The 23,748-nt window shown below is 47.5% G+C and overlaps 1 protein-coding gene across 2 annotated transcripts in view; it reads right to left on the bottom strand.

Moving 5' to 3' along the window:
* The window catches only part of rnf123 (ring finger protein 123), a 718,228-nt gene that overhangs the window by 588,337 nt on the left and 106,143 nt on the right, over positions 1–23,748 (bottom strand). For both annotated transcript variants that reach the window (XM_072472026.1, XM_072472027.1), the window contains exons 10-14: positions 20,036–20,150; positions 15,334–15,438; positions 14,434–14,559; positions 13,842–13,934; positions 1,673–1,746 (exon numbers count right to left, since the gene is read on the bottom strand). In XM_072472026.1, the coding sequence (XP_072328127.1) occupies positions 1,673–1,746; positions 13,842–13,934; positions 14,434–14,559; positions 15,334–15,438; positions 20,036–20,150 (513 nt within the window). The remainder of the gene's footprint in view (positions 1–1,672; positions 1,747–13,841; positions 13,935–14,433; positions 14,560–15,333; positions 15,439–20,035; positions 20,151–23,748) is intronic.

Raw genomic sequence — 23,748 nt, 5'->3', positions numbered from 1 at the left:
ACAAGAAGTTAGCATATCAAGTTGCCAAATGACCCTTTTCCCTTCAACCCCTTCCACTCTCCACACCCTAAACCCCTTCCCCTCAGTGCGAACCGGTTTCACCTGTCCCTTCCACACCTTAGGCAGAAAAAGGGAGAGAACAGTTCAGGCTGGCTGACAGCCATGACCTCGGTGGCCTTTGGCATACAAGAATGAAAATGTCAGAGATACCAATCAATGGGAAGTAGGCACTTTTACAGAGGTCAACACAACTTCAATTGCACTGCTCAAGTGGAATTTATTGGACAAGCATTTTCCATTTGGCAGTTCACCTTTGCAGTAAGTGTTATTAAACATCACAGTACAGAAACAGGTTTAAAGGGAGGACAACACAAGCTAAGAAATCATAATCAAAAACAATCAGAGCCAAACAAATGTAAGTTATTGCTTGTTTGGCACTAAAAGATCTGACAGACAAATGTGTTATAACCAATCCCATTAGAAGTTTATATCGGAAATAGCTTAACCCCCAGTATCACATGTATGTATGGATCAGGCAAGTGACCAATTGCATCTATTTAATAAGTAATGCACAATATTTCTTCCCAATCACTAAAGCTGGTTTTATCCTTTCTGTACTTCGATAAAACTAAAGAAACCATTATCAAGCTATAATGTGTTTTTGTCAGTGTGTACACCGATCAAGCATTCTGTACTTGGGATTTTTAAAGACACAATTACATTGTGATTGATTCTTTTGGAATCAAATCCTGAACAAATAGTTAATACTGATATATGATGTCACCAACAATAACATTCCATTTTATCACTGACTATCCATAGGATCCCTATAATGCAGAAGAAGCCATTCGGCCCATTGAGTCTGCACCGACCCTCTGAAAGAGTAATCCAGCTAGCCCACTCAAACCCCCCTCCCCCACCTGTAACCCCACCTAACCTGGCCATCTTTGGACACCAAGGGGAAATTTAGCATGGAAAGTTCACCTAAATTGCATATCTTTGGACTGTGGGAGAAAACCGGAGCAAACCCATGCAGACACAGGGAGAAGGTGCAAACAGTTACCCAAGGCTGGAATTGAACCCAGGTCCCTGTCGCTGTGAGGCAGTAGTGCTAACCGCTGTGCCAACGTGCTGCCTATCATTCAATGTTAATTCAGTGACAGAAGAAACACATCTAATATCATTTGAGTGTGGTTTCTTCTTCAAACTTCAGGGTATTTAGTGATCAGCAGTTTGCAGTGGTTCTTGACACAAATGTTGAGGATTTTATGGCATGGTAGCGAATAATGTTTCCCTGCTCTTCCATGGCATGTCAAACTTTCTCAACTATTGTTATGGGGTCACAGGGAGGTGCAGCAATCCATTCAACCTACCCAGACGGAATTGAAAAGCCATCGTGATTGTCTCATTGTGGGGGGAGTGAAGCACTTCCCAAAAGCACAGATGGAAATTTTAAGACAGTAACAGAATGCTATTATTACCTTCCAACTGCTATTTAACCTTCACTGCATAAGTAAAACCATCAGAACGGATACCTTGTCTGCCTGCTCACTGAGAAAATAGTAGATGGAACAGCTGAACCAGGGAGTCTTTATTTCTAATATTTCTTCTGTGCGAACAATTGCCCAGAAGAATAAAACAGAGACTAGCGCAAGTGAATTTAAAAGGATATAATACATTGTTGAGCAGATATTTCCTGGTTTTCTCATGCTTCAGAATAGCTATGCTAAGACGCAAATAGTGGATCTGCAAAGAGACACAAAGATAAACTGTTAGCACACTAAAGATCACAAAAAAGATTTGAATCATAAAATGAAAGCAATGTGGCCCAACCTCACTGTGCCAACTCTCATTGTTATCCACTTAGTCCCATTTCTCTGACTTTTACCCTTTGTTTTGTTTATATTTATGCACTTCTCTTTAAAAGCCAACTTCTACTATTTTAGGTAATATATTCCACAACCTAATGGCCATGAATTATCAATAGTTCTAAACTCAGCCCTTTGTTGCTGACTCGTAGACCCACACAAATATTTTTTTCTTATTCACAATACAAAATTCTTCATAATTTTAAATACATCTATAGGTCTGCTTTTAACGATGCCTGGTCAAATGAAGAGAAGACTCAGTTTCTCCTCATAGGTAAAGCCAAGGGAGTTAAGAATGGTATCAAATTGAGTGAAAGGGTATACAATCCTTCAAGATATACCTGAAGTCAGAACTTTGGGAAATACTTTGGTAAAAGGTGACTAAAAATTAATAAAGAGGGAGAAAGTAAAGTGTGAGACCTAGCAATAACTATAAAAGACAGCAAAAATTTCTACAAGTATATAAAAAGGAAAGGAGACCCAAAATGAGCAGTGGCACTCTTAAAGGAGGAGATGGGGAAATAACAGTGGGGAAACAAGGAATGGCAGAGACTTAGAACAAGTAATTTGCCTTCACAGTAGGAGACGCAGAAAGCAACACAAGAGTAGTGGAAAATCATGGAGGAAAAAGAAAGGAGCTTAAAACAATATGATAGCTAGAGCAAAAGTACTGTAAATAATAATGATGGCCTGCATCCTAGGCTTTTAAAAGTGGCTGCAGAGATAGTGGATACATTGGTTGCAATTTTTTAGATTCTGCAAAGATCCCAAAGGATTGAAACACCAAAAGTATAACACGTCTATTCAAGAAAGGAGGGAGACAAAAAACAGGAAACTGGAGACAAGTTAGCCGAAAATTTTTTTAAAGTATTTTTAATTCCACAAATTTTAATAATTTTTTACAACTTACAACAAACGCACAAACCCCCCAGCCCTCCACCCCCCCCCCCCCCCACCCTGCCTCAGCAGTTACAGTAACCAACTCCTCAGAATGCAAAATAAACAAGCCCAACAATTGTAGAACCCATCACTCACCCCACTTACAGCAAATTTCACTTTTTCCAGGGCCAAAAACACCAGCAGGCTCCCCCACCACACCGAGGCACAGGGTGGAGAAGCTGACCTCCACCCCAACAAGACACGCCTGCGAGCAATCAGCGTGGCAAAGGCTAAAATATCTGCCCCACACCTGCCTACAGCTCCGGCCAGTCTGACACCCCGAATATGGCTTCTAGGGGACCGGGCTCCACCTTCACATGTAGAACTCATGAAATGATGAACACCGTCCTCCAAGTTATTTCCAGCTTCAGGCAGGCCCAAAACATCTGCAAATGGTTGCAGGGCCCCTCCAACATCACTCACAGACATCTTCCACCCCTTTGAACAATTGATTCATCCTAGACCTTGTAAGGTGCGTCCTGTAAACTACCTTCCTCTGTATCTGCCCCAGCCTCGCACACGGGGCCGGGGTGCTTACCCTCCGCAGCACCACACACCACAATCCCTCCTCCATCGCCACCTTGAACTCTTCCTCCCACTTCGACACCCCCCCCCCTACCCACGGACAGCACCACCTCCAACAACGAGGCCGGCACTATCGGGATGGTCAGGAAGATCTTCCTCGCAAAGTCCTGCACCTGCATATACCTGAAGCTTTCGCCCCGTGCTAGCCCAAACTACTCACCCAGCTCCTCCAAACTCGCAAATCGCCCGCTCAGAAACAAATCCGAAATCCCCCTCTCTTCCCACCCCCGGAACGTTGCATCATGCTCCCCAGCTCGAACAAATGATTTCCCCAAACGGCATCCCCTCCCAGCTCCCAACCTAAAATGCTGCCTAAACTGCCTCCAGATCTTCAGTGTGGTTACTACCACCAGACACTTCCTTGGAGCCATGGGGAATTGCACTGTTGTCAATGCCGGCAACCCTGACCCCCTGCAAGAGCCCCCCGCCCCCCCATTCCATCTTTGAATTTATTCTGCATTCGCCACCCAGTAGTCGTACATCAAATTTGGGAGGCCCCGTCCCCCGTCCCCGCTGCCGTTCCCTCTGAAATATCACCTTCCTAATCCTAGCCACTTTCCCCGCCCAAACAAATGAGTAGATCAGCCTGTCCATCCCCCCCTAAAAATAAACCTTGGGCAAAAAGACCAGCAGGCACTGAAACAGAAACAAGAATCGCGGCAAAATATTCATCTTTACTGCATGAACCCGGCCCGCCAACAGAGGGAGACTGTCCCACCTCAACAAGTAGGCTTTCACCCTCCCCAAGTTAGTGAAATTAAACTTTCGAAGCCCTGCCCAATCCCAGGCCACTTGCACCCCCAGATACCTAAAGTGAGACACTGCCAAACGAAATGCCAGCCCCCCCACTCCCATAAGACCGTAAAGTACTCGCTTTTCCCTAAATTTGATTTGTACCCTGAAAACGTCCCAAATTGCTGAAGCAACCCTATTATACTCCCCACCGAAGAGCTTGGCTCCGAAAGGTACAACAAGTCGTCAGCATATAGGGACCCCCATGTTCCGCCCCCTACTATATCCTTCCGCAACCCAAGCTCCCAGCGCAATGGCCAAGGGCTCTACAGTCAATGCAAACAGAAAGGGGGCCCATGGGGCATCCCGGTGCAATGCAGAGTACCCTGAATTCATATTATTCGTGCACACGCTTGCCATCGGCTCCTTATACAGCAGCTGCACCCACACCACAAACTTCGGCCCAATTTCAAATCTCTTCAACACTGCCATCAAATAACCCCATCTCCACCCAAACAAATCCCTTCCCCGCATCTAACATCACCACCGCCCTCCATCTTACTTCCCTCTGCCGAAGAAAGCATCACATTCAACAGCCTCCTTACATTCAATGGCAACTGTCTTTCCTTTACGAACCTCATTTGGTCCTCCCCAATCACCTTCGGAAGGCACCCCTCAAACCTGGCGCAGCACGGTAGCACAAGTGGATAGCACTGTGGCTTCACAGCGGCTTCACAGCGCCAGGGTCCCAGGTGCGATTCCCTGCTGTGTCACCGACTGTGCGGAGTCTGCACGTTCTCCCCGCGTCTGCGTGGGTTTCCTCCGGGTGCTCCGGTTTCCTCCCACAGTCCAAAGACGTGCAGGTTAGGTGGATTGACCATGATAAATTGCCCTTAGTGACCAAAAAGGTTAGGAGGGATTATTGGTTTACGGGGATAGGGTGGCAGCGAGGGCTCAAGTGGGTCGGTGCAGACTTCATGAGCCGAATGGCCTCCTTCTGCACTGTATGTTCTATGTTCTTAGCGACAGCACCTTTGCCAATATCTTGCCGTCGACATTCAGTAGAGATATGGGCCTGTACGACCCACACTCCACCGGATCCTTGTCCTTCTTGAGCAACAACGGCGTCTGCCACTACCTTCGCCATCTGAAACTTCACCCATTTGCCCACCAAGATCACCCCCCCCCCCCCCAAAAAAAAGCCCTACTATCAAACCCCAACTGAAACATCTGGCTCGCCCACCCCTTCCTAAGCCTCATCTGATCCTTCACCCTCAGGTGGGTCTCCTGCAGCATGCCTTCAAACTCTTCAAATGCGCAAAATCTCTCACTCTCTTCACCGGTCCCCCTAACCCCCTCTGACCGGGGTGTCTCATCCTCACTTGCCATCACCATTACTACAAGCCCCACCCACGGCCGGATCTACCCATCCTCTTGTTACCGATATCGATCCCTTCCCCCACCATTCACACCTCTCAAGTCCAAAGAAACGAGATCGACAAGGCTCCAAAGCCCACAATAAGAAAAACAATCCCTGTCCCCACCAACCAAATCCAAATCTCAACTCTCATCTCAGTCCCAGTCCTTCAGCCTTAACGAACGCCTCTGCCGCCTCAAAATAAAAGTCCTTTGAATTGTGAGTCACTCTCAGCTTCACTGGGTAGACCACTCCCAACCTCACTCCGCTGCCGTACAACGCCGCCTTCACTCATCCAAGGGCCACCTGCCTTCTCGCCAACTACGCTGTCAAATCTTGGTATATGCGTATACCAACGCCTTCCCACTTCACATCTTGTCTCTGCTTCACCCAGTCAAAACTTTCTCCTTCACGTGGTAGATGTGAAAGCAGACTATGACCGCCCTTGGTCCCTCATTTGCTTTAGGCTTCGGCCTGAGTGATCGATCTGCCCCGTTCAACTCGCAATGGGAGGGTTCTTCCCCCTCCCCCATCAACTCAGCAAACATATTTGCAAGGTACTCGGTCGGCCTCAGGCCCACCACCCCCTTGGGCAGACGCATTATTATCAAACTGGGCCTCCTCAACCTATTCTCCAAATCCTTGACCTTGATTCTAAGCCCTTTGTTGATCTCCGCCACCCTCCACAGCTTCTCACCCATTGATGTGAACTGGGCGCTGTGCTGCGACAGTGCTGCCTTCACCCCATTCAACTTCTCTGCTCGCTCCCACACCTCGACCGACATCCTCATCACTGCCACCTTTACCGGGGCAATTGCCTCCTCCGCCCACTCTTTAAGCGAGGTCGTCATCGCCCTCTGAAGCACCTCCAAATGCTTGCCAAACAGCACCTCAATCTCCACCAACATCACCTCAGTCAGAGTTTTCACCGTGAAAGGGAGCTGCCTCACCCGACAACCCAGCTCCTGCCATCTTTCTTCCTGCCGGATTCACAGCAGCACTCACCGGCAGACGTCTGCGCACCCCCCTTCTTTCCAGTGCCTTTCTTCTGGGATTTCGACATTCCCCAACCTCCTTATGACTTCCCACACCAACCCATCCAAAAACTACCCCTGAGACTGGGCATAAAAGTCCAAAAACCAGAGACTCTAGTAGGAGCCACCTGATGTGTGACTTCCACCTACATGCCACCACCAAGTCCCCAGCCTAACATGTTAATGCATTGTTAAGGCGGTACCAGCAGGACATTTAAAGTAACACATCACAACACAATCAGGCAGAGTCAACATAGTTTTGGGAAAGTGAAATTGTGTCTGACAAAATTATTGGAGTCCTTTGCGGATGTAACAAGCAGGGTGTATGAAGGGGAACTAGGCGTTGTAATGTATTTGGGTTTCTAGAAGGCTTCCGAGAATATACCACAAAAGGTAAGAGCCCACAGTGTTGGGGGTAATGTAGCATGCATAGATGACTGGCTGGAGAGTATAAACAGAGTAGGGGAAAATGGGTTATTTTCAGGTTGGCAAACTGTAACTAGGAAAGTGCCGCAACGGTCAGTGCTGCTGCCTGAACCTGGATGAAGGGGTCAACTGCATTGCTGAGAATACAATAGGAAAGCAAATTGTGAGGAAGATATAGAGTCTGCAATGGGATACAGGTCAAGTCAATGGACAAAATGTTGGCAGATGGAGTATAATGTGGGAAAGTGTGAAGTTGGTAGGAAGAATAGAAACACCGAATATTATTTAAATGGAGGAGGAGGAAATGGGGGCAGACAGGGAAGTGGAGTTAAAGCCACAATCAGATCAGCCATGACCTTATTAAATAGTGGAGCAGACGTGAGGGGCTGAATGACCTACTACTGCTCCAATTTCTTGCGTAATGATCTTGTGAACGTAAAGCCAAATGTCAACTTAGCAAATCTCCCTGTTCTCACACCATGGTTCCACCATCCTCCCCAAAGCTAAAAACTAAACAGCCAAGCCAGTGATTTGCAACGGGGCCGCATAAATTCTCTGATTTTGTACTTTAAGCCCTCTTTATAAATCAAGGATCCTGGAGCTTATTTTTAACTAATGTGTCAACTTGTATTCTCACTTTTTTACCCTTCCTGTAAAGAAAAGCCCAAGTATGCCTGTTCTATTCCTAAATGAATTATCATTTATGTGTACTTACTCTGATTCTTCCTCCAAAACTGCATCCTCTCTTATTTCTCCACACTAAATTTCATCCAATATCCACCTATTGTGTTAAACAGTTTTTTTTTCTATTGAGATGGTTTAGTGTTCCTTTTCTATAAACTACATTCACATATTTTTTGTGATTATTGTATATTTTGATATGTGGTATCAATAATATATGTTAATAGCGACGGTCCAAACACTGGGGAATACCGATTTCTTTACATCCCTCTAACCCAAAGTGCCATTAACCGGTGGTCTATATCTTTCATTTACCAACATTCCTATCTATGCTGCCACATTTCCTTTAATTTGTCTTAATTTAATTGACAAGATTGCTTTGCAGCATCATATCGAGCATATATGTTCACTGCGGTTTCTTTGGCAGTAATGACTTTCTCAAAGAACTCCATTAAATTTATCAGAGGGAACTTCTTGTTTTTATACTAGCTACTTTTAATCAATTCATGTTTTCCTTCGTGATCTGAATTATAATCTATATTTATGGCCTGCAGAAGATTACATGTGAACAATGCTCGGCTGATCTATCCCCAGTTGTGTAGTTTATCCTTCTTTAGCAGAAGTGTTACCCTGGCAACCCTTGAATCGTGTGGTACAAATTCCGAATTCAAACATGTCTGAAAGATTGTCGCCAGAGCCTCTGCTATTACCTGTAGAGTTACTCGAAGCAGCCTAGGACTTACTTCTATTAAGTATATAAAATGTCTTGTGTAAATAACAAAACAGCTGAAAACTGACAAAAATGAAGTAAATTTTTGATCTTTTATTGAATACACAAGGTTCACAAAGGGATAAAATTAGTTACAGCTAGCTCCCTCTAAAATCTATATGATCACACATTACACTAGTGGAGACACAGACGGCCCGGGGGTGGCGATCTGCGAGGCTCGACAAAAGATCTCCAACAACGAGGACGAGATCTTAGGCCTGGCGGTAAAGGTGGAGGCGCACAAGGCGCTCCACAAGAAATGGCAGGAGCGGTTCGAGGAGATGGAGAATCGGTCGAGGCGGAAGAATCCCAGAGGGGCTGGAGGGGTCGGACGTCATCACCATGTTGAACTCGCTGATGGGAGCGGGATCCTTCCAGGGGCCCCTGGAGCTGGAAGGGGCCCATAGAGTGCTGGCGAGGAGGCCCAAAGCTAACGAGCCTCCGCGGGCGGTGCTGGGGAGGTTCCATCGGTTCGTTGATCGGGAGTGTGTGCTCAGGTGGGCCAAGGAGAGGAGCAGCAGGTAGGAGAACGCAGAGGTTCGAATATACCAGGACTGGAGTGCGGAGGTGGCGAAGAGGAGGGCTGGGTACAATCGAGCGAAGGCGGTGCTGCACAGGAAGGGGGTGAAGTTTGGCATGTTGCAACCGGCGCAACTGTGGGTCGCCTACAAGGACCGGCACCATTATTTTGAGTCTCCGGAGGAGGCGTGGGCCTTTGTGCAGGCCGAGAAGTTGGACACAGATTGAGGGTCGGAATGGGCGTTTGGGGACTGCGGTTGATATGTTTTGGGTTTTTTGAGGGGGGGCCCTTTGCTTTGCTCCTGGTTTCTTTTTCTCTGTGTTTTTCTCTTTTGGGTCGGTGAGGGTGGTTGGGGCGGGTTGGACACGGTTTTGGTTGGGTTGGGCGGAGGGGCTCTTGGAGGGGGATAGGTAAACGGAACAGGGGTGGTGGCCGTCGGTGAGATGGGGCCCCGCAGGGGAGGGGGAGGCCCGAGCCAGGGGGTGAGGGGACTGGGCCTGTAAAAGGAGCTGCGTCAGAGGTGGCGGGGCCAGGTAGGTGGAAACCGCGGGTTTTTTCCCGCGCTGAAGACTGGAGGGGGCGGGGAAGCGAGGGTTGTTTCCCACGCTTAGAATGGAAGGGGGAGGGGGAGAGCCTAAGGACGGGGAACGGGAGAGGAGGGTGTCACACACAATGGGAGGAGTTGAAGGAGAGGCGGGGGTGGCCGGGGTCAGCAGACTTGCGGAAGTGCAATGGGGGGAGTAAATCCGTAGGTACGTAATGGTAAGTGGTAAGTTGCAGGGAGAGAGGGTGGTACTGGTCAATGTGTATGCCCCAAATTGGGACGATGCGGGTTTTATGCGGCGTATGTTAGGTCGGATCCCAGACTTGGAAGTGGGGGGCCTGATAATGGGGGGAGACTTTAACACGGTGCTGGATCCGGCACTGGATCGCTCCAGGTCTAGGACGGGTAGGAAGACGGCGGCAGCTCGAGTGTGGAGGGGGTTTATGGACCAGATGGGAGGGGTGGACCCTTGGAGATTTGCAAGGCCAGGGGCTAGAGAATTTTCATTCTTCTCACATGTCCATAAGGCTTATTCCCGAATCTACTTTTTCATTTTGAGTAGGGCGCTGATAGCGAGAGTAGAGGATACCGAGTATTCGGCAATAGCCATTTCGGACCACGCCCCGCATTGGGTGGACTAGAAGATGGGGGAGGAGAGGGACCAGCGCCCGTTGTGGCGCTTGGAGGTGGGGCTGTTGGCGGATGAGGTGGTGAGCGAGCGGGTCCGAGGAAGTATAGAGAGCTACTTGGAGACCAACGACAACGGGGAGGTCCGGGTGTGGATGGTATGGGAGGCGCTGAAGGAGGTGGTGAGGGGAGAGCTGATCTCCATTAGGGCCCACAAGGAGCGGAGGGAGAGGGAGAGGCTGGTGGGGGAGATGGTGAGGGTAGACAGGAGGTATGCGGAGGTGCCCGAGGAAGGATTGTTGAGGAAGAGGCGCAGCCTCCAGGCCGAATTCGACCTGGTGACCACCAGGAAGGCGGAGGTGCAGTGGAGGAAGGCCCAGGGGGCGATTTACGAGTATGGGGAAAAGGCAAGCCGGATGCTGGAGCATCAGCTTCGGAAGCGGGACGCAGCTAGGGAGATCGGAGGAGTTAAGGTCAGGGGAGGGAGTGTGGTGCGGAGTGAGGTTGGCATCAATGGTGTCTTCAGGGACTTTTACGAGGAATTGTACCGATCCGAGCCACCACGGGAGGGAGGGAGGGATGGGCCGCTTCCTGGACCAATTGAGGTTTCCAAAGGTGGAAGAGGGACTGGTGGCGGGATAGGAGGTCCCGATTGGGCTGGAGGAGCTGACCAAAGGGATAAGGAGCATGCAGGTGGGGAAGGCACCGGGGCCGGACGGTTTCCCGGTCGAATTCTATAAAAAAATACATGGACCTGTTGGGCCCATGTTGCTAGTCAGGACCTTCAATGAGGCAAGGGAGGAGGGAGGGGGGGGGGCTTTCCCCTGACGATGTCCCGGGCACAGATCTCCTTGATCCTGAAGCGGGACAAGGATCCCCTGCAGTGTGGGTCTTACAGACCGATTTTGTTGCTAAATGTAAATGCCAAGGTGCTGGCGAAGGTCTTAGCCACGAGGATTGAGGATTGTGTGCCGCAGATCATCCATGAAGACCAGACGGGGTTTGTGAAGGGGAGGCAGATGAACGCAAATGTGCGGGGGCTTTTGAACGTTACCTTGATGTCGGCGAGGGAGGGGGAGGCGGAGATAGTGGTTGCGATAGACGCTGAGAAAGCCTGGGTACCTGTGGGAGCTGAAGAGGTTTGGGTTTGGGGAGGGGTTTGTCAGGTGGGTTAGGCTGTTGTACGAGGTCCCGATGGCGAGTGTGGCCACAAACAGGAGGAGGTCCGAGTACTTTCGGTTGCACCGAGGGACGAGGCAGGGGTGTCCCCTGTCCCCCCTGCTCTTCACACTGGCGATTGAACCCCTGGCTATGGCACTGACGGAGTCAAGGAACTGGAGGGGGCTGGTGCGGGGTGGGGAGGAGCATAGGGTGTCGCTCTATGCGGACGACCTGCTGCTATATGTGGCGGTCCCGGTGGGGAGATTGCCGGAGGTAATGAGGATTCTTAGGGAATTCGGGGACTTTTCGGGGTACAACCTCAAAATGGGGAAGAGCGAGCTGTTCGTGGTTCACCCAGGGGACCAGGAGAGAGGATTGCCAAGCTCCCACTAAAAAAGGTGGAGAGGAGCTTCAGGTATTTGGAGGTCCAGGTGGCCAGGAGCTGGGGGGCCCTGCAAAGGCTTAATTTTACAAGGCTGGTGGAGCAAATGGAGGAGGAGTTCAAGAGGTGGGATGCGTTGCTGCTATCCTTGTTGGGTAGGGTACAGTCAATCAAAATGACGGTGCTCCCAAGGTTTTTGTTCCTGTTCCAGTGCCTCCCCGTGTTTATTACAAAGGCTTTTTTTAGGCGGGTTAACAGGAGTATAATGGGGTTTGTGTGGGCGCGAGGGACTCCGTGGGTGAGAAGGGTGTTCCTGGAGCGGAGTAGAGATGGGGGGGACTGGCGCTGCCCAACCTCTGTGGGTTCTACTGGGCCACCAATGCGACGATGGTGCGCAAGTGGGTGATGGAGGGGGAGGGAGCTGCATGGAAGAGGCTAGAGACGGCGTCCTGTGTGGGTACGAGTCTGGGGTGCTGGGAACACCTTCAGGTACTCACAGGTAAGGGCGCTTGCCAGACGGCAGGTGGTGGAATTCCCGAGGCTACTGTCACACACAGTACAGGATAGGGTGCTCTCGGGGGGGGGAAGATGTCGTAAACTTACCAGGTGATGCAGGAGGAGGAGGCCTCGGTGGTGGACGTGAAAGGTAAGTGGAAGGAGGAGTTGGGAGAGGAGATTGAGGAAGGGACGTGGGCAGATGCCCTAGGGAGGGTGAACTCTTCCTCATCGTGCGCGAGGCTCAGCCTCATACAGTTTAAGGTGCTGCACAGGGCACACATGACCGGGACAAGGATGAGCCGGTTTTTTGGGGGTGAGGACAGGTGTGTTAGGTACTCAGGGAACCCAGCAAATCACACCCATATGTTCTGGGCATGCCCAGCGCTGGAGGAATTTTGGAAGGGCGTAGCGAGGACGGTGTCGATGGTGGTAGGATCCAGGGTCAAACCGGGCTGGGGGCTCGCAATATTTGGGGTGGCAGAGGAGCCGGGAGTGCAGGAGGCGAAAGAGGACGGAATTCTGGCCTTTGCGTCCCTGGTAGCCTGGCGAAGGATTCTTCTTCCGTGGAAGGATGCGAGGCCCCCCAAGCGTGGAATCCTGGATCAACGATATGGCGGGGTTCATTAAATTGGAGAGGGTGAAATTCGCCTTGAGAGGGTCGGTGCAAGGGTTCTTTAGGCGGTGGCAACTGTTCTTAGACTTCCTGGCAGAGCGGTAGACATTGGTCAATAGCAGCAGCAACTCGGGGGGGGTTAAAATACCAGTTGTGTTAAGTCGGGGTGTTAATGTTAATTTATTATTTATGTACAGGGGGTGGGGGGGTAGGGAGGGTTGCTTTTCTAGACCGTGTTTTGTACTTAACCCTGTTGGGTTCTTTTTTCATTTTGTTATTGATATTTTATGAAAACCTTAATAAAAATTTATTTTTTATTTTTTAAAGTGTATATAAACAGTATTGCTACTCTTGTCAAAAAAAGACGGTTTACTATACTGATACATGTTGATCGGCGAGTTCTTGATGTCAATCAATGGAGTAATATCCTCAACAGCTTGCTGGGCAATGCATTAATTCCCAAATATTACAGGTCTTATCAAGCAGTGGGGACAACCATTCCATCTGAATGACGTACAGTGGGTGTTTTGGAAGTTCTCGGTTGGATTGACAATACATGGGGTAAAGAGGTACTTTGGCTCTGTGAGAGCGGCCAACGATGGCCTCTTTGGTGGACAGTTCTATAACCAAGATCTTCAAAAATTGTGGGGTTTACTTTACTATTTGAGCTGTGAGACACTGAACTAAGCAGAGGTTCTGAACAATCACAAGATATGGCAACTCTATGTCAAGGGTTAATTTTAAATTATGGATTGGATTAGGAGTAGTGCTTTGGTTGTTTTTGGCATGAATAAAGTTAAAATACATAAATATTGCAAATATACTGTTTGTGCCAAGTATTGTCCAGCAACCAGTTTAATATGTAGTAAGCAATTTTAATCAACTTTAAATGTTACAATTGAAATGTGATGTTTTGGAGAGTTTGGATTCAACGTGTCTCAGGGCAGGGAAGGACAGCAGTCCTCTGATTCTGCATTTAGGGACCTTGCAGATTTTTGCACCGAATGATTAGATGCACATGCCTTATAGAATGGGAAGGCCTCACCTGTAGCCCTAAATCAGGAATGATGGGGGAAAATCTGTATGCACGAAGCAGTGACATCATCAGCTGTTTCAAACACTCCTGGACCTCATAATCCTGTAACAGAAATCAATCAAGCCTGAGGGACAAGGAGGAATATGCACTGTAAAATGAAACGTGTCTACCTAAGCGGTACAATACAATGAATTATCTCACACAGAGACTTCCAAACAATACATTAACTTGATTGAAGTGCACAAGTACATACACGACAGTTAGCTAAACCAATGGATAGGTAACAGTATGCAAAACCCCATAGAGGCATTCAAATAAAGAACCATAAGTACACTAAACAAATGCAGGATAGAGTTACAGACTGAACAACATGGGGAGACAGGGATACAACAAAATTACACACTGTCACAGATGAGCATAAGTACAAATTCAACAGTACCCTAGTCCCATGGTGGGGTACAAGTATAGACCAAGTTCTAACCCAATGGAGCAGCAGCGGTCACTACCCTGAATGCCACCTGCTCCCCTCCCCCCAAAGAAATGGATAAGCTTTCTTCCTCCCCCATCAATAAAGTTTGTATCTGTAGCCAGACGCACTCACCTCCATAAGGAGCCACATGAGGTCTAGTAAGTGTTGAATCAGAGGGTGCTCGTCCACTGCCCCGCCTCCCTCCAATATACCCAAGAAATAGGTCATCAACACATCTTCCACGAGGTAAACCTTGCACTGGTTATAATAAAATACAGAGACAAAATGTCAGAAACGTCCTCTTTCAGCAGGACTTTAACTTATGTAAGGAGTGGTGTCAGAAACAAGCGGCTATCAGTGACTGATATATTAAAGGAACAGGCAGACAGAAATAATAACTTACAGTTACAGACTTCAGGCATACAGGTGACTGCGCCAAATAGTCAAAACGATTATTGGAGAAGTTATTATTCAAATTCAGATCATTTAACACCATTGAAATATGCAATACTGCCTTGAAAGTACATTGATGACAAGTGGACTGCCAGAGGCAACCCTGTAATTTACAGGACTGAAGTCTAGTACTATTGAAGGAACTGATTTGGTGGGTTTGGGGGGTTCACTGAAAGCCTCTGACTCCAAGTGCTGCAACTGCCAGCAAATTTAACAGGTGCCCACCAGCAGCTCTTGCTATTCACATTCATGGCTCTGGCCATGCATCAGCTGAATTATCAGCCCTCCCAAAGAGGCGGCAATGCATTCCACTCACTGCTGGCATATATCAGCCCTCCTCTTGGCATTCAGAAGTGCTCTATCTGGCAAAAGCTGTAAAATGCCACTTTGCATTAACCAGGCTTGTGCAGCTGCTTTGGAGTTGTGACTATAGCTTCTGCATAAGTACAACTGGACAACATTTCAGAGTTTCCATGTTATTGCTGCCTTCAGCTCCTGGTGCACACAGGGTGACTGAGCAGTTGGCCCAGATAAATGCCATGCTTTCCTTACTGCTAGAGAGAGTAATCAGGTACTTGCCATAAGGGGTGCAAAGCGGTTGAAGATATGTGCTAGAGTAATGAGCACAGTGGGCTCCCCTTGTGCTTGCCATAACGCAGAATTCTGTTCCGTCAACGTCCCTTCCTTTAAAAAGATCACATGACAAATTAAGTATTGTTCATCCTCTGGTGCAGGATATACATAAATAATCCTAAAGACATCTCACGGAAACATCCTTCAGACACACAAAGTTTTATAATTAACCCAGCTCATTAAAGATTAAAGATCGAGCAATGTTTGTATTATAACTGACAGCAAGATTTACAGGGGTTATGGGCAGGTTAACTGCAGTGTCTAATGTCTAAGAAGTACAAATCTCTTCAGTGCAACAGCATGTGGCGCCTTTTTTAATTAATCCATGGGGCCATTACTGTGCAAAATAGAGACACATTAGTTGTCCTGCTATCTTTAACTGTAAAATGGTAGTGTATACACTGCTTTGGCAATGTCACAAATGTACAGGACACAAAGGTGCCTCACAACCCCACCTCATCAGACATCATGGGAAAGGGAAAACTACATTCTGTGCAACACAGCTCGAAAGACAAGAAGTGGACACCTTGACAATTGCAGGGTTGGGTGTCCCCAACAACAGGGTTAGAAGGTTCCCCCACTACCCTGGCAATCGCTGGGCAGGGTGGGGCGATACAGGACCTCTTTAAAAAAAAAATGAAATTGGTCAAGCAAAATGTTTCCTTTTGAAATTCATTATTATATTTTAGGTTTCTAGATTTTCTTCTATTCTCTGCTTTAGTAGGGATTCTATGAATTAATTTCTCTATCACTGTTAAGATGATTGGCCTATAGTTCTCTGTTGATGGTCTATCACCCTTCTAAAAACAGATAACATCAGCTATCCCCTAGCCCCTCTGTCACTACACCTTTCATGAACAAACTATTTAAAAAAGTGCAGCAATGCCTGTTTTCTTTTCCCAGATTCTTTTAAAATGCAGGAACGCAATCCACTCAGACTAGGGATTTCATCCTCCAGTTCCATTACTTTATTTCATAGTCAACCTCTTCTTACTTTAAAAGTATTCCATTTCTGATCTCATCATTCAATGGCATCTTCCCCTGTCCTGTTTCCATGTTAAATACTGAAGACAAAAAGTAATTATTTAATATTGGAGTTGACGAGGACAAGAAGCCACTGTTGCAGTCTCTCGGAATATTAATGCTGACAACCTCAACGTGGGATGCTCAGAAACCAGAAACCAAATTGGAGGAAGCTCCAAAAAGATTGGGTGGCAATGATACAAAAGGGAAGACTCGAGAGTCGAAAGTAATTAGTTTAAGTACAGAGGAGATTTTTGTTTGGTTAAATGAATGAAGATGGGGGTCGGCATTCTCCGTTCCCTCAGCCAGCCAATGGGGTTTCCCATTGTGGCCACCCCACGCTTTTGGGAAACCCGAGGACATGGGTGCACTGCCGCCGGACCGGAGGATTCGGCCAACGGAGAATTCTGCTGGAGATTTTTGTAAAGGAACACCAGAGAGCACCATCTCAGACTAAAGGGACGATCCTTTAAAACAGAGATGAGGAGGAATTTGTTCAGCCAGAGGGTGGTGAATTTGTGGAACTCTTTGCCGTAGAAGGCTGTGGAGGCCAAATCACTGAGTGTCTTTAAGACAGAGATAGATAGGTTCTTGATTAATAAGGGGATCAGAGGTTATGGGGAGAAGGCAGGAGAATGGGGATGAGGAAATATCAACCATGATTGAATGGCGGAGCAGACTCGATGGGCCGAGTGGCCTAATTCTGCTCCTATGTCTTCTGGTCTTCTGGAAAGTAATGGGAATGGTACAAAGGTTGGTGAGATGTTGACAATGTCAGGCAGCATGGATACATATAGTGTAATGGACTATGGAGCTGGGTCAGAAAGGATTTTAGAAGGCTTCACTAAAGGAAATAATTTTTGATAAAGTCAGAGAGGGAGATCAAGGTCCAAAAATACTGCAGCAGCTGTGAAAATGGCAATTTTGGCAACAGAGGGGTGAACAAACACCTCATATTTAGTGTCAAAAGTGAGAAAGAGGGATTTCGGGAGATGGGTCTAAAAGGCGATTGGTGAAGAGAAGTTTAGGGTTGCTCTTACTGTTCAGGATGATCCTGGAATAGAGGTGGTTTATGGTCATTGAGACGAGGTATAGATCGGAGAATGCAGAGGTGCTGATGATGCAAGGTGATGGCCAGAGGCTGTCGAGGACCTGCTGGAAATTAAATGTGTTTCTACAGCACAGAAAGAGGCACTTCGGTCCATTGTGTCCACACCGGTCATCAAGCACCCATCTGTTCTAATCCCGTTTTCCAGCACTTGGTCCGTTGCCTTGTAGGCTATGCCACTTCAACTGCTCATCTAAATACTTCTTAACAGTTGTGAGGATTCACACCTCTACCACTCTTTCAAGCAGTGAGTTCTAGATTCCCACCACCCCACGGGTGGACAAGCTTTTCCTCACATCCCCCCACCCCCTAAACCTCCTGCTCCTTACCTTAAATCTATGTCCTCTGGTTATTAACCCCTCCACTAAGGGGAAAAGTTTCTTCCTATCCATGTCTCTCATAATTTTATATACTTCAATCAGGTCACCCCTCAGCCTATTCTGCTCCAAGGAAAACAACCCCTATTTATTCAGTCTCTCTTGATAGCTGAAATGCTCCAGCCCAGGCAACATCCTGGTGAATCTCCTCTGCACCCTCTACAGCACAATTGCTTCCTTCCTATAGTGTGGTGATCAGAACTGCACACAATACTCCAGCGGTGGCCGAACAGCATTTTATACAGCTCCATCATACTCTCCCTGCTCTTATATTCTATGCCTCGGCTAATAAAGGCAACAATCGCATATGCCTTCTTAACCACCTTATCTACCTCACCTGCTGCCTTCAAGGATCTATGGGCATGCACACCAAAGTCCCTCTGATCCTTTGTACTTCCTGGAGTCCTACTATTTGTTGTATATTCCCTTGCCATGTTAGTCCTCCCAATGCATCACCTCACACTTTACAGGGTTAAATTCCATTTGCCACTCTTCTGCCATCTAACCAGCCCGTCTCTATCATCCTGTAATCAAAGAATTTCTTCCTATTTATCACACCACCAATTTTTGTGTCATAGAATAGTACAACCCAGTAACCCCACCTAACCATTTGGACACCAAGGGCAATATAGCATGGCCAATCCATCTAACTTGCACATCTTTGGGCTGTGGGAGGAAATTGGAGCACCGGAGGAAACCCACACAGACACGGGGAGAAAGAATTGAACCCAGGTCCCTGGAGTTGTAAGGCAGCAGTGCTAACCACTGTCACTGTGCTGCCCAACTCATCTGCAAACTTACTAATCCTACTTCCGATATTCATGTCCAGATCATGAATGTACACGACAAGGGACTCAGCACCGATCCCTGTGGAACACCACTGCACCCAAGTTTCCAGTCACAAAAGCAACTTTCGACCATCACCCTCTGCCTCCTGCCACTAAGCCAGTTTAGGGTGCAATTTGTTAAATTGCCCTAGATCTTACCTTCTTGATCAGTCTCCCATGTGAGACCTTGTCAAAAGCCTTACTGAATTTCATGTAGACTACATCAACTTCACTACCCTCATCTACACACAGTCACCTCGAAAAATTCAATCAAATTTTAAAGGAATTATGTCCCTTTGACAAAACCATGCTGACTATCCTTGATTAATCCTTGCCTCTCCAAGTGGAGATTAATTCTGTCCCTCAGAATTTTTTCCAATAATTGCTCTACCACTGAAGTTAGGCTCACTCGTCTTGATGTCTTGGTTTATCCCTACCACCCTTCTTGAATAAAGGAACCACATTTGCCATCCTCCAGTCCTTGGACACCTCTCCTGTGGCCAGAGAAGACCTCTGCAATCCCCTTGCCTCCCACAGCAGCCTGGGATCTCATCTGGGCCTGGTGATTTATCCACTCTTAAACCCGCTAAAACTGTTAATACCTCCTCCCTCTCAATGTTAATTTGTTCAAGTACATCACAGTCCCCTCCCTGATTTCTATAACTACACTGTACTTCTCCATAGTGAACACAGATGCAAAATACTCATTTAAAATCTTCCCTATGTCCTCCGACTACAGATGATCTAGACAAGGAAAAGAAGAGTACTGAGCTGGAATGGGCATTTGCGACTCATGGCGGGGGTAATTTTTTCCTGGGGTTTATGAGTATGGTGCTCTGTTTCTTTCCCCTTTCCTAAAGTCCGAGAAGCAATTCCAAGATGTGATCCCAGTGACCATTCTTCACACCAACAGAGAAACATCAGCAGGTTACTTAGTCCTCGAGAAGATATCATTACAGCCCCACTGGATTCCAGCATATCACACAACTGTCATTCACATTTTCCCTCACTAGATCAACCTGTGGCCAATTGAAACTACTCTCCTGACATATCAGGGATCTACTAACTCACAACACGGAGTTTTATCAGCAGCTTTATCAGAGGCTTAGAGTAGGCAGATCAACCACGGAGTAGGATAATCGCATGCTGGAGCAAGGTGTCAAAAATTAGTCAGAGTACACTAGCCCGCACCTTTCAAAATAATGTCCTCTCCCAACCTATGCCCCTCTGTCTTTCAAAACCCCTCAATATGAATAACAAAGACACGAAGCAGTAATAAAACATCACTTATGGGGACAAATTTAACTCCATACCTGGGTGTCCATACTGGTAGTGATCACATTCTTCAGATATCCTAGGAGTTTGTGTGCTTTCACAAGATCTGCCTCTGGTGGATCCTGCATAGGACGATAGCCTTCCATTGGGTATGTGTGGACAAGTTAAAAGACAACAAGCTCCTTTTTAGATCAATCATTTATTTAAACAATAAGTGACAGGGCTTGGCAAAGAGCAGTGAACCGGCAGTTAACTGTTACACAAGTGATAGCCAAACTGCTGTCGATTGATGATCATAAATGTCAACTTGCATCTTTGTCGGGGGCACAGTGGTGCAGTGGTTAGCACTGCTGCCTCACGGCACAGAGGACCTGGGTTCAGTCCGAGCCCCGGGTCACTGTCCGTGTGGAGTTTGCACATTCGCCCCGTGTCTACGTGGGTCTCATCCCCACATCCAAAGATGTGCTGGGCAGGTGAATTGGCCATGCTAAATTGTCCCTTAATTGGGGAAAAAATAATTGGGTACTCAAAATTCATAAAAAAAAGACTTGCATATTTGTATGTATGTTCATATGTGAATCAGGAGTAGGAAACTTGTCGCCTCGAACCTGCTCCGCCATTCAATAAGATCATGGCTAATCTAATTGTGGCCTCAACTCCATGTTGCCTGTCATCCCTTGTGTTTGTGTATGTGTGTGTGCGCGGCATGTGTGTACGCGTGTGCGGCATCCACGGGGCATGCGCATACGGCACGTCTGTGGTATGTGGCGTGCATGGTATATGTGCGCACGTGTGCGGCCTGTGCAAGTGCGGCGTGTGCCCACATGCGTCGAGCCTACATGTGTCATGTGCCCACGTGCGTCGTGCCCGTGTGTGCTTGTCCATGTGCAGCATGTGAGGCACTTCTGTCTGTAGCTTTTTAACCAGAGACAATGCATTATCAAACTTGGTTTGCAAACTAATTATTTGAGTGCGCACAATGAAAACCAATGGGCCGATTTAACAAATAAATTATATCTTGGGAAGTGGGTCTCGCTGGCAAAGCCAGCATTTAGTGAACTCCAGTATTTAAAGGGACACTGCAAGCATGACAGTTGGTGAATTCTGAAGTAGGAAGCAAAACACAAGTGAAAAAAGCTTGCATCAATGGGTGTGTATATAATGTGCGTTTGGGAATAATTATCATAGAATTTACAGTGCAGAAGGAGGCCATTCAGCCCACCGAGTCTGCACCGGCTCTTGGAAAGAGCACCCTACCCAAGGTCAACACCTCCACCCAATCCCCATAACCCAGTAACCCCACCCAACACTAAGGGCAATTTTGGACACTAAGGGCAATTTTAGCAAGGCCAATCCACCTAACCTGCACATCTTTGGACTGTGGGAGGAAACCGGAGCACCCGGAGGAAACCCACGCACACACGGGGAGGATGTGCAGACTCCGCACAGTGACCCAAGCCGGAATCAAACCTGGGATCCTGGAGCTGTGAAGCAATTGTGCTACCCACAATGCTACCGTGCTGCCCATCAAGTTGGTGGTATTGGGGGCAGGGGTGTGCGTGTTTGTGTGCAGAAGAATGGCTAATAATTTTGAATGTGGCTGTTAGATGAGTGGACCAATGGAACCCAAGTGAACCTTGCAATAATGAGGGCATCCGGGGCAGCAGTACATGCCACTTCAGTATTAAGGTCCAAAGAAGCTTTGAGCTCCGCTTTGGTTCTCCTACAGGTCCAAAAGTCGCTGATGTGCAATGTTGTGCAGAGTGCAGCACTTGACCACCTCTCACCAATCTACCCATTGCTGATGCCTCTGTCCTTGATGATGCTGGAAGGGGTGGGCACCTCATTGCACTGTGGACATGAATTCCTGTTTTCACCCTGAGGAAACTCAGGTGTCACTTGGCAGTACAACAGTTTTACATGCGACAGATTCAGAACAGGTTTAGCTTAAAATAGAATATCGATGAGGCACAGCAGGCAATGAGCAGCAGCAGAATTGTATTCCATAAAAATCTAACCTCATGGCCTGACATATCCTTGATTCTATTATCAAGAAAACTGATCAACATCTGGTCAATGCGCAATGTAGAGAAGCATGACAAGAGCAGCACCAAGTTTTTTAAATGAGGTGTTGATCTGATGAAGATAGAAACACAGAAAATAGGAGTAAGAGGAGACCATTAGGTCCTTCAAGCCTGCTCCATCATTCATTATGATTATAGCTGATCATCTAACTCAGCAACCTGATCCCGCCTTCCCCCCTATATCCTATGAGCCCCTTTGCCCCAAACTATATCTAACTCCTTCTTTACTTTGCCGTTATCATTTTGGTCCATGGATATTTAATGGACAAAAACTTTAAGTCGAGGAGAGGAAGTGAAGAATTCAAAAGTTGCAAAATAGTACACTGTGCTATTGGAAATATAGCTTTTGAACAGCAGAACTCAGACTTTTTGGCACCCGAGAGATCGGAGTGATTCGGTTCGATTGGCTGGCTGGTGGCCAATGAATTGGCCAACGGCCATATTCTGCCCGGTGACAGGCATTGATTGGGTCCTATCCGAGTGGTATGAATTTCAGAGGACGCAGTCGAATCCTGAGAGGAGCAGCTGTGAGTGTCTGTCTGTCTGTCTCCCTCTAGAAATACTGCCTATCTGCTGTTTTTCTGAACCTACAGAGAGGTTTTTGAGAACTGGATGAATCTACAGTGAAAACCATTACAGACTGAAGACAATATCCTCCAACTGAAGGCCTACATTGATGAAAGGTGAACTGGGAGATGTCCATCGGAAACAAAGACTCTTACCCTTCTACTTTCATCATTATGTTACATCTTTCTTTCCCCGCTGTATTTGTCTGTCTTACGTGTGTGTATATATAGAGGTGGGGCGAGTTAAAGAGGGGGGCTTCTTTAACCACTGGCCGGGGGGGGCTTCTGCTAGGGGGAGTGATCGGAGGTGGACAGGGGTGAGCTATGTGGTCGCGGTTGGTGGGTTCGGGTTCGTGTACCGCCGGCATCGTGTTTTCCGGCAGGTGCAGGCTGTCGGCCCTGCTCATGTGCGACCAGGGACCCGGCCATTCTCCAGCCGTGTTTGGCGCGATCAACAGATGTTTCACACGGCACCTGTGCTGGACCCTCTCTGTACCGGAATTATAGAACATAGAACATACAGTGCAGAAGGAGGCCATTCATCCCATCAAGTCTGCACCGACCCACTTAAGCCCTCACTTCCACCCTATTCCCGTAACCCAATCGATGGGGGTTCGCGCCGATTTTCCTGTTATAAAACTCCCGCAAATTCTCCGTTCGCGCCGGCACTTAGGCTCAGGAATGGAGAGTCCAGCCCAATGTCTTTTCAAGATATTTAAAATCAAATAATATCAACTACTCTAGGGCCCTTCTTCCCTGGCTTTCGCTACTATAGAATATAGCCCATAGAAACTATAGACCACAAAAAAAAGACCTTACAAACTATTACCGATAAAGTAGTTAATACTTGCCTGACTGCACTTACCCACTCAATCAGCTGCTTCCACTTGCCCCACATCACTTTTGAATCCGGATGTCAGCTCAGGGCCTCCAAGCTAGCACTCCACTCTCAATCTCGCTCTTTTATCCTTCAGGCTCCACTCTCAGTCTCGCTCTTTCTCGTGCTTTTTAATCCTCCAGGCTCCCATTTCAGTCTCGCTCTCTTTTATCCTCCAGGCTCCCATCTCACTCTCGTTCTCTTTTATCCTCCAGGCTCCCCTC

Source organism: Scyliorhinus torazame, chromosome 13 (assembly GCF_047496885.1).
Source record: "Scyliorhinus torazame isolate Kashiwa2021f chromosome 13, sScyTor2.1, whole genome shotgun sequence".
Lineage (NCBI taxonomy): Eukaryota > Metazoa > Chordata > Chondrichthyes > Carcharhiniformes > Scyliorhinidae > Scyliorhinus > Scyliorhinus torazame.
This window is presented reverse-complemented; position numbering and strand designations above follow the sequence as displayed.